Source organism: Pleurodeles waltl, chromosome 4_2 (genome assembly GCF_031143425.1).
Source record: "Pleurodeles waltl isolate 20211129_DDA chromosome 4_2, aPleWal1.hap1.20221129, whole genome shotgun sequence".
Classification (NCBI taxonomy): Eukaryota; Metazoa; Chordata; class Amphibia; order Caudata; family Salamandridae; genus Pleurodeles; species Pleurodeles waltl.
The window spans coordinates 292,096,812-292,108,882 of NC_090443.1; the positions used below are offsets into that span (position 1 = coordinate 292,096,812).

The window sequence follows — 12,071 nt, forward strand, 5'->3', positions numbered from 1 at the left end:
TGTTGTTACTGGAGGATTTGCATGGGTTTAGAAATGTCTGTCTTTTTTAATCTCTTCTAGCATCTCATCTATCTGCGGTCCAAAAAGGTACTGACCATCAAAAGGTAGACCTGTGAGGTGTTGCTTAACTTGTGATCAGAAGCCTAAAATCGTAGGCCAAACGTGCTATTGCACAAGATACTTGTGTTGATTTGTCTTGTGGCTGTATGCACCGCATCTAAGCCATACCTTGTGCTGGTGCTGAAGATAACCCTGCCTTCTTCAACCATCTTCTTTGCCCTCTTCATGTACACCTCAGGAAGATGTTGCTTTATGTTCCCATTGATGCCTTTCGTAATGTGCAATAAGGGCCAGGGAAATCACAATGCACCATTAAGTTACTACCATCATTGAAATATTTTCCCAGTGCCATCAATTTTCTTGCTTTCTTTTCTAGTGGGTGGGTGTCCTATATGAGTTATCTTTTACAGGCTTTGTGGACCACTGTGGAGTCCATAGAGACATGAGTGCGCAAGAAGAGATACCAATAGTCACCTTGAAACGGAAACAACTCCTTTGAAAAGAAACAATGATAATGCTTCAAGCTGTACACTAGACAGCAGAAGACAGTAAACATATTCTACTGCCAAACGTGCTGCAAACAGATACTTTAGCATTGCCCCGGCCCCTTTTCCTACATAGGCACACAGGCAGTGAACAGACAGCGACCAGACTAACGGACAGTGAAGAACCATCCTCTAATCTTGAAACATATTCTTCTTGTGTGGCTGGTCAACTTGGAATGAAATAAATCTTTTGTGTTACTTTGGGTGTACTCAACAGCTTTTCTGCCCTTCAATAGGCACTGACAGAAATGCAGACAGCGAGCTTTGGAACAGTGGGCTGCTCTGCCCCTTGCCAGTGAATAAATGGGTGGAAAGGTCTGCTGGGAACTCACAATGAATTTCCTGGCTAAAGTTGACATAAGCACCTCTTTCTCGTGCATGTGGAGAAGCTGGCAACCTCATACTTTGGAGCTCTGGCGATAGCTGAGTCAGCATAATTACCCATATGCGCTTCGTCACTATATATCAGGCAGATAATTGTTCAATGGTAAGATGCTTCAATCAGCCCATTTTGGAGGCCAGACCTGCCACTGGGTGTTAATCTGTAAACACTTAATGTAGGTACAGATCTATTAAACACCTTGTTTCCAATGTGTCTGATGAAGCAAACAAAACCTTGTTTGAAGCCTGCCTGTAGAGTCAATATGTCAATCTGCTTTAAATTCTAGCTGGTGCATCTCATCTGAAATGTGACAAATCTCTAGGATACCAGCCAGCTGGAAGAGAGTGGAAGGAATCCGTGGATTCTACTAGAATGACGTGCATGCTGAAATTTACAGTTATTCCTAATTTCCTTTACTGGGTGAGAAAGAGAGTGAAAAAGTATGCATTTGTGTCTAGTTCTCTGTGGTCACGTGTTGTGTCAAGTTTGTGGCCATCAGTAATCGCCTTTAAAAGATTTTTTACCTAAAATGGCACCAGGTAACAGCTCCAATGCAATGGCTGCTCATAAATGTTTGCATATATGCAGAACTTTTGCAGCTTTAGAGCTTAAAGGGGGCACATGATACGTATTTCTCTTATCAAGTGGTTGGTCTGGACAACTATTAAAATATTTTCAAAAATTAAATTTGTGTTTGTTAACTATTGAATGGGAGTCAATCATCAGATACTCTCTGTGATGTTGGATGGAACTTATAAAATTAATTAGGTCACAACTATACTCAAGACTGTGGAGCCACTGCTTGAAATCAGCTCAACCCTTCTAGTACTTCCCCCCCCCCATCTTGTGAGGTTCCCAGACCGTGCGACCATGTTGACTCATTCTTCCTGCTGATGCCTGCATTTTTGACAGTCTTGTTAAGTCTGGCCTTAGCATTTTTACTCTCATTGCTTGTGCTCTGCTTACAGGAGAACACGCCTCTAGGCTACCTAGTGTAACAAGCCTCCACAGCAGTCATATAGCAGGGTGCTGATAAAAGAGATGTTACCACTATTTTTTCTAGTAAAAAATAAAATAAAACAATGCTAGGTCCAACCACAAAATGGCAGGATAATGTAAAACATGTGAATCTACAGCAGCTGAATATCCTATGATTTGATTAAAATGGTCCTGTTGCACGTCAGATGTGGATCCAACCTGTTAATTCCATTTAACGAAGAAGGACTGGAGCCCAAAAACTCCATAACTCTCTGCGAGCAGACCGCATTTCCACTGGAAAAAAAAAGGTCTGAAAGAACCGCCCATGTCACTCACCTGTGCTCGCATGAAACATCCGTTGACCCGACTCCCCCCTCACCCCTCTTCCGATTGCTCTGCCGCCACACCCATAACTGTCTGGGTCTGCAGGGGAAGAGAAAGGAAAAAAGGAAAGAGAGAGAGAGAGAGAGTAAGGTGAAGTACCAGAAGGGAAAAGACAAGTGAGAAACAGTGGATGTGGGAAAAGCCCGAGACAAGGTGCGCACACACAAACAAAAGGAGTGAGCCAACTGGAGCAACAAAAAAGAAACAAGGTAAGGCAGATCAGGAAAAAAAACAAAAAAAAGGGACAGCTACGAACAGAGAAAGGAGGCATTGGGAGCTATAAGGAAGAAAAAAAGGGCATAAAAGAAATGGAGAAAAGGCACTGGAAGCCAGGTACAGATGAAGACACATACACAAATCAAGGAATGGGATTATACGTCATTGGTAGTTACGTATCACTTTTCATACTACTGATATGCAGAGAGCTAAGAGAAGAGGGAGGAGTAGGAGAAGTCAAGGACCCCCGTGCATGGATGCAGTGATACAAATGGTAGTAAACAAAAAAAAAAAGGCACTGAGTACAGATGTGCAAGGCAATAAAATGCATGAGTAGATGGACAAAGAGGGGCATGCGGAGGCATACATGTGCAGCAAACACATTATAGCCAGTATTTCAGTGGCAAAAGTGGAACCTATTACAAATTAATATTCAAAACCTTCAAGCAACAGCCAAGAAAGAGGGTCTCCCCAGTGCAGATTGCTCAGCCTGAATTATTTTATTAAGTGTTGTAATGAGTGATCAAGCATAAGTAAGATGTTTTAACAGAGTGTAGTGAGGTATATGCCAAAAACAATTCTGGCCCCTTTCAGTCATCCCAAAGGCTCCATTGCTTGCCCTGAAGTTCAAAAAAGCTGGTAAACATATCTACATCAAATCTGTTATATCACAGCTTACGCCCATGGATTATCTTTCTAAAAGAAAGCAAAATTTCCTTCATTATTTTGCAATATTCAGTATAAAGCAATTCTTCACATGAACTATCTGCTTATGGAATGTAAACCACAGGAGTCAACATTAAAGGCTAATGTAGGTTACAATTAAGTAACTATCTTCTGGAAAAGTTTAAAGACCTAGACCTATAGTCTCTTTCCACAAACTTGCATTAATTTTTTCAAAACATTATCAGTGTTGAATGTGGCGCTGGAGTAATATTCAGGTGTTAATAGGCTTTGATAATGCGCTTACCTACAGGCTGAGGTGGCCTATTGAACCCGGGGTGGGATGGAAAAGAGTATGGGTTTGAAGAGTGAAGTCATTTTTGTATGTTAAAAGTCCAATGGCATTACCTTTGGAGATTTATGTAACAATAAAATTTCTCTTTCTAAAGTTTTTGGGAATTCTTACTCTATTTAGTGATAGACCCTTCAGTTCAATTATATGGCAAGCAAAGAGGTGCTGAAAAAGATATCTGATGGGGACACAAATCCAGAATATGTTTTGCTGCAGAACAGAATTTCACCGTTAAAAAACATACATGATCTTGCAGTAAGATCAGAGTGAATGGCCAATTTGACAACATCACACTGTAGTAATTTTAAAGCTGCATGTAAGGACCCGAGAGTCTGCAGGAAGAATGAAATTGTCAGTTTGAGTACTCATCCCCACCTCTGCTCATAAACACACTAATTTTATATACATGACACGAATCCACATATATGTACTAGAAATGTCACATTCACGTTGTAATATATTACAGTCATTTTCTTTGTTAGTGGCGAAGTGAAATGCACAAGTTTGGACATTTATCCAGAGCCAAAATATGAACTGAATATTGCCAAGTTTTTATAGCTGAACACATTGAAGCCTGGGATGCGTTCTGACACGAAAACCAATCATGAATCCTGGGCTGGTAGACAGACCAAACTTTCTCTGATAAATCAAGCACCAAATTTGGAGAGGCATTTGGGCTGATTTAAAAATTGCTAAGAGGAAACAAGCCAAAAACAGAGGCGCAATGAAGTTGATTCAGGTTTGTCTATTCCCAGTTTATAAATTATCCACTACTAGCGTTTCTCATCTCTGATTTGTGTACAGGAGAGTGGGGGGTGGGGTGTGAGGAAAGGAGCTAGGTGGGATGGGCAGGGAAGACTGGTTTACACTAGGAACGATGGATTAAACCCAGATCTATGACTGGGGGTGAGTGTTTGACAATGTTCAGCATTCCGTCCATCACTTGTTGTTTTTGCTTTGTCGCCCTAAGTGGGAAGGGTATGCCCAGACGTGGGTCCCGTGCTTCCCATGCCACTGGATTCAAGCTAGCCTGGCTGATGAGGGGTGAAACCCCGAAACCGGTCCCAGGATGCTTGTTTCCGGTCCAGTGAGGACCTGGCTTGGCAGTTCGGTCTGGACTGTTCCCATGAGGAACAGGGTCAAGACTGATTTGCATATGGCTGGGTCCAAACTGGGGTGGCATGGTGAGCAAAAGAACGATGGATTACACCCAGATCTATGACTGGGGGTGAGTGTTTGACAATGTTCAGCATTCCGTCCATCACTTGTTGTTTTTGCTTTGTCGCCCTAAGTGGGAAGGGTATGCCCAGACGTGGGTCCTGTGCTTCCCATGCCACTGGATTCAAGCTAGCCTGGCTGATGAGGGGTGAAACCCCGAAACCGGTCCCAGGATGCTTGTTTCCGGTCCAGTGAGGACCTGGCTTGGCAGTTCGGTCTGGACTGTTCCCATGAGGAACAGGGTCAAGACTGATTTGCATATGGCTGGGTCCAAACTGGGGTGGCATGGTGAGCAAAAGAACGATGGATTAAACCCAGATCTATGACTGGGGGTGAGTGTTTGACAATGTTCAGCATTCCGTCCATCACTTGTTGTTTTTGCTTACACTAGGAACACCAACACTAGTCCATGAGGGCCTTAACGTATTCCAGAGCTTCCAGATAGCTGCAGCATATATATACACATACAACTAATTTATGTTCAAATGTGTTTATTTGGCAGATACAAGGTGATATGACAGTAAACACAACCAAGCAGCCTGAAGCCCAGAGTAAAAAAGAAAAGTTAATATCACACAAGGTGTAATAGTTCTGAAGTCATGAGTTAATTCTAAAAGACATTACGACTGATGCCACGGATTCTGGAAATGCATTTTCCCCAAACAAGAACAAAGTTAATAACAAAGCAGCTCAAGAGCACCCAGAGAGACGGGCGGGGACAGGGAGTGGAAACAGGAAACAAAAGAGTGCCATTCTCCCCTCACTACTCATTTCAAGAAGATATCTGCACAAGACTGCATCAGCAAAGAGGACTAAAATATGTCAGGCTCTCAGGTCAATATCGGGCAGATACAGAGACATAAGCTTCAATCCCCTTGGATCTCATTCCAGGCTCCACAGAAAGGTTCTGGCTGAGTCAACCTGTGAAAATAAATACCTTTTCCCTCTATGCAACACCCGTAAATGTACCCCCAAAAGCTAGACAACTCTTTTCCAGCACAATGGCTGCTTGATGGTCAAAAGCTTTTTTTTGGGCCAGAGTGGAGGGGATTCAAATCTGGAAAGAACAGAAGACTAGTCTCACCCATCATTTCTTTTTCACCACTGCCACGGGGTTATGACTCCAATCAGCAGAACATACCAAACCATCAGTGTGCCGCCTGATTTTGTTCCAGTTGGCGTTAATCACTGGGAAACATTGTAAGCTTGCAAAATCACCCATGGATCTTCATGTTGGCTGTACAGAATTCCACACATCTATATGATACTCCTCATGAAGTCACACTTTGAGACGCCTGCTGTGAGCCACAAGACTCGAAAATGGGCACTTTCCTCATGATGTTAAACATTTCATACCTATCCTCCAGTGTTACAAAGGCATCCAAAGCATTCTTCTTAAAAGCTTCCGGTACCAGTATGCTACCTGCTGTTTACACTCTGCAACAAAGACCCTACTTCCTCCTGAACTGTGCCCACTTGTGGCACTCAGCTGCTTAGCGCCGCTAGCTTCTGCTCCATTCCAGCAATTGTGTTTCCTCTCATTGCCTTGCCTCTCATGTACATCTGTCATAACTCACGGATGAATTTTAGGAGGGTCCTCCTTCCCATGTTGGGTCCTTCAGAGGCCTTCTGATTGCTCTTTGAAGCCTCCTCCTGTGATGCAAAAAGGTCTTCTCTCGTTTTTTTCCTCCCTTTTATGATGGCAGAGAGACAATTAACTGTTAGTCGAGGTTTGGAAGTGGGTGGCACGGGGGTAATGGGGACAGCGGTGTAATTCTATGGGGCCTCAGTGTCCACTCAAAAATCCATGTAGCAAAGTTAGTATCTATTGAGGCCAGGCCCAATGTTCTAGTAAACTTCAGAGCCTTCTCTGCATGCTCCACTTACCCCTCAGTGCCCTGTGGTTCGTTCATACCAGCTGGAGTCCTAGTTTCCCCACGACTTACAAATGTTGAACATGTCAGCACAAACCTTCAACACAAGTGAAGGCAGATGTATCCGGGGCACTCTTGCATCAGCCTCAGGCTGCCACTAATGGAACCAAGACAGCAACTCTGCGCAACACTACAGATAGGCCAACTGCCACACGGAGTCACTAAACTTGGCAAAAGTCACATTTCAGGTTCCGTCCTAGTGCTCTATACAAGGCATGTCACCCATGCCTGGAAGACAAGGGTAGAGCTAGTGGGGTGGTTTGAGGAGCACATGAAGGGCTCATCTGGAGCAGGCACAGGATGCAACCATCCAGTAGCTTACATGCCGCCCCCTTAATTGAAAATTAAAACCTCTGCAGGGGATCATTGCATCCTCATATCAACTGGACATCTTGGGCACCAAGAATCTGTAATAATCTACCTAATAAGAGAGATTGCTTCCATTAACAGCGATGAAAAGTAGAATATGCAAATATATTAAAGTCTTTGTCGGAGACATACCTGTGCTGTATGATTTATTGCCCCAAATGAACAAATATCAGTGCAGTGGCCAGCCTTATTGTTAGCTGCTGACACCTTTTGCTACGTGCTCAGATAATCTCCACGGCGAGAAATAGTCTTACCCTGTATTGCATCCTTTTTAAGCATGACCTCATCATATGCTCGAGGAGTGTCAGAGTGGGGTGAGTTACGCTGAGAGTGTTCTAACTGCAATGGGGACATAAGGTGGGAAGAGCACATCCAATGGAGAGTGCTGAAGTGATGTTTGTGTATGGATGGGAGTTGGTGGTTTGGTGATTAGCCAGATATCACAAAAGACTTATGGCCTACCAACACCATTTTTTAGGAGAAAAGACTAATAGTTATCTGGACATACTGTCTGATGTGTTTGATGGACGTAGGTGTTTGAGAAGTAGCCAGAGGACAGTACAGTGTCTGTTTACTCAGTGTGATCAGCTACAGAGAACGAGTGCGGCTGTGTTCAGGTTAGCATTGGTTTGTGCATGTGGCTTTGCCTCCTTGCTCAGATGACTCAGATACTCGTTCAGGTACCCATGTCTGCAAGAGGGGGTCCATGAGAAAGGCTGGGAGAGATCCTTAAGTGGGTTTGTTTGTTACTTGACCTCAATGTTAGCGAAAGGGCAGACTGCAGAGCTCCCAGTGCCTTCCTAAGTTTCCACGAAGTACAAAGCTACAATAATGTGCTTTCTCGTCATCTGCTGCTGGTGGCAAAAAGCCCACTCACAGATCAGAAAGGTGCAGATGTGCATTGTGTACTGCAACTGTCCCATAGCCTAAATTGATATTCTATATAGTTGGCTAGCACCATGCAAACAAAAGTATTTGCCACCATGACATACAATGCAACAATATAAACAAAGCGCATTGTACAGAACTTCTAAAACAAACCCAACATGGCACAGAGAAGCCATGAAGTTAGCTACTGTAGTACACAACAGCACTCCCCACTTCAAGCTACCTTTACATCCCTGAACCTAGTCAATACTTCATGAGTGTTATTCCCACTCCAGAGACAGCTTATGGGATTATTCCAACACAAGTTCCGGCCACCCCGGTCTTGGGCATCATAAAAGGATGCCATTCTCCATCATATACGATTTTCCTGTCTCTGCTGAGAGAAGGAATTAGCAAATTAAAGGTCCCCTCGGGGAGGGAATCTTCTGTAGGCGCCCTCCCTGCCGGGCTGGGGTGGTGGTGGTGGGATGGGTGTTTTGAGGAGGAGGATGGGGCAAAAGTACAATGTGGAAGCTCCAGGTAAGGGACAGAATGAAACAGATCCAGGGTTTGGTTTCACCACCACTCAGAGACATGCCTTACTTGTTTGCATTAGCGGCCCAAATACTCTCCTGGTACACAATTTGCCCAACTCATGATGGTAACACCCTTATAACAACTCTCCTTTTCACCAGACAATACTGAAGCAGTTTGGTTACATTTACAGGGTTATTACACAGTGTTGTATGGTACAGATACATGCTTAAGACCACTGCTGGCTCCGTTCTACTGGTGCCGGATGTAATAATACCTTTTTCTCTAACAAGTGGCAAGCATGACAGAAAGAGGCAGCGTACATACTGTTTCACCGATTCATCCAGATCTCCTTCACCTAAAAGGCCTACATATTGTGGCGAAAAGCATGATGAAGAAAGAATTAGGAGATTTGTCATTGAGACTGGTTGCCTTGCATAACATAAGATCAGGATGTTTCCTCAAAGAAACACTCAGCACTTGTTGGAGATGTTTTGGTTTCCAGGCAGGTGGACTCCAGTGATTTTGATGATGGTAAGCATCCTATGATCAAACAGGGAAATACATTGGCACAGATTTATCCCATGCTATTAAGGCTCATGTAAGAGAAAATATGGGGTTCTCAATATAGGCAATGCCGGGGACTTCTGAGGAGATCTTGCTTCACCAGTTCCAAAGATACCTATGTTGGAAGCCCCTATTCATCTGCATGTGCTTGATGTCATCATGAAATGACTAGTAATCTCCTGAGATGATTAACATCTTGAAATGTATTTCCAGCTTGCTGCCACTGAAGGAAATGGAGTTAACATTTCAGGACTCTGTTACAGTCGACTCTTTTGAGGCCCGTTTTGTAAGGAGAACACATTCTTATACGATCAGATGACAGGAAAGTGAATTCAACTATGAAGAAGATTTATCAAGGCTCATATTGGACTTTATGGGCTGGTGTTAAAGGGCAGATACTTCTCGATCTCATCATAGATTTTAAGAGGCTATTCAAGGCAGCTTAAGTGGGAATGTTCAGCCTTACTGGAAGGAACGTAACATCAAGTCAAATTTTTTTCAGGTGTTTCATTTGTCATAAAAAGAACTTCATCCTTGGCTAGTGGAGCCTCTATTGCTGTTCAGTGCAATTTGTTAGTGTAAGGCTTGAAGACTAATGTAGCTCACAATCAAGTACTAAATGTGCTAGTTTTGAAGAAAGGATCATCTTTTCATCAGCTATGGAGAAGGCAACAATCTAGAGAGAACTTTAATAAAGATAGAAGGAAACGCTGTTCTGGCAAACATACTCTAAATCAGAAACAGAGTTCACAAAGAACAAATCCTCACTACTGACTGGCACTAGGTTTCCAGTCGAAGAGTGCATTCAACACTTCTTGAAAGAAGTGGCAAGGTCTACTTGAGATGCATGGATGATGGATGTTAAGGACAGCCCAAAGAAGTTAAATTCTTCTCTTGTGCCAGATTCTGAGATCACACCTAGTCATTGGCCGAAATGTCATATCAAGAACAACACGATTCAACGGGGGCAATCTGCTCTGGTGGAGAAACATGTAATGATTCTGGTTCTTTTTTTCCCCCCCAGAGTGTGTTAGGAGTTTATTTAATTACCTTCTTGGTTACCGAACTGACAGGAGTATTTTGGACTGACATAGATCTGAAGAACGTCGACAAATGGGTAAAGAACATTTGCTTCAAAATAGAGACATTACAGAGGATCATTCCTATGGTCGCGGCATGCCAATTCCTAGCAACAATAGACTTGATGGATGCAACTTTTAATATTATCATTGCATAGCTGCATCTGGAATTCCTACAGTTCTGTGTACAGGGCCATTATTTCCAATTTGGAGTTGTACTATTCGATTTCTGTTCAGCTACAAGAGTATTCACCGCAAGATGTGACAAGGATAGAGGCTCTGTTACAGCAATCAAGAAATGATAAAGAACTGTCTAGCCTAGTGCTTCTCTACCTTTTTAGAAACATGACCCAATTTTAGAATGACGAACTGTCTCGACCCACCTACCCTTTATTGACATTATACGGGCATTTATTTTTTATTTTTTAAATATAACTAAAATATTGTGCAGTAGCGTACTGTCATTTACAGACAGCATATTTTCCACTGAAATGGCTAATACATTTGCAGACATACATTTGTACTAATAAACCTATATAATACATAATGATATTGTGTGAAAATAGGGTTTCTGTGAATATTTATCATTTGAGCGATAAGATAAGGTCTGCAAGAGGTAGGTAGATCCAGATCTCTGTTCAAAGGCTTTGAAATGCATTCAAGTACCCTATTCATTTTAACAACAGAAGCCAGCTTCAAGAGCTGGGGAGCTATTCTAGGGACTAAGACAGTCCAAACTCACTGATCTCTCTTACTGAATCGGAAATCATTGAACTGCAGGGAATTGTCAGTTCTTCAGGTTGTTTGACAGTATCAGTCTCATGTTCGATTCACAGTGTAGCTAAAGTTACTAACATTCAATAACGCTCTTTCTGGTGGATACATAAATGTTCTGACTCACAAAACTGCACAAATCTGTCGCAGAGTCCTATATATATGGTGGCAGGCAGGCTTCAAGGAGGCGTAGGTGAATTCCCCCATCTCAGATGGAAAGCAAAGGGGTTCTAACTGATACTACTTAATCTACATATGCTGCTTAAGAGGTTAAAAAAAAGGGGGGGGGGGGGGGGAACAGGTCAGCTGTGTACAGGAGAGAAAGCTGTGTGCCCCCCCCCCCCAAAAAAAAAAAAAAAAAAAAATCAGTATATTGGATCCTCCTCATCTAGCGTGAGGAGATCAAACAAAGCAGTGTGCAATCCTCCAGCACTCAGTACTTGACAGAAACAGGATAGGCAAAAATGCGCACAATAGATCCTGTGACCAGTCGAACCTGGAGACACCCACATGGATTCTGAGTTAAGTATATGGCGCAAGCTTCCTTTATTGGGCTAGGACAAATAGAAAACCACCTCAATGACTTCTGGGAGTAGATCCTACTTGTGGTCCTCCAGAAAGAAACGACTGAACATCAGCACACTAGATGAGCCACCACTAGGAACAATTTCTGTCGCTGCTCCCACTTTTCGACATAGGGTCCACAACCTCACGTCCATTCTCTTCGTTTTCCTGCAACATTACACTTTATGTAAAGGTCTGCAGTGGAGGTGTCCAACAAAATTGAACATTGCCAACCGAGATGGAAGGAATAAATGCCATCAGGGCAGGGTGGACCACTTGCAACTAGAGCACATTTATGTGCAGGAGTAGTTCCAACCCGAAACAAAGACCCCATAGCAATGAGATGAGAACTCCAGTTCCGTGAGGAGACACTCAGGATTACTGTAGCCTGAGCAGGCAGGGCGAAAGGGCAACCCCTGAGGAAGGTAAATGGATTAATCTACCAGTGCAGGTCTTGTTACATGGACTGGAAGATCTGTCCCCTAACCACAAGGCTTACTCAAGATTATAACCATTGCCTTCTCAGCCTCAAAAGGAAGGACCTTCGTCCACCATCTGGTGTGAGGCATTAACAGGATGAAAGAG

General features: G+C 43.1%; 1 protein-coding gene across 8 annotated transcripts in view; it reads right to left on the reverse strand.

Annotated features, from left to right (window-relative positions):
* Positions 1-12,071, reverse strand: part of TCF20 (transcription factor 20) — a 169,819-nt gene that overhangs the window by 32,884 nt on the left and 124,864 nt on the right. For 7 of the 8 annotated variants that reach the window (XM_069231214.1, XM_069231209.1, XM_069231210.1 and 4 more), the window contains exon 5: positions 2,302-2,388. The exons of the other annotated variant lie outside the window; for it this stretch is intronic. In XM_069231214.1, the coding sequence (XP_069087315.1) occupies positions 2,341-2,388 (48 nt within the window). In that variant the 3' untranslated portion in view covers positions 2,302-2,340. The remainder of the gene's footprint in view (positions 1-2,301; positions 2,389-12,071) is intronic. 8 annotated transcript variants of the gene reach the window in all.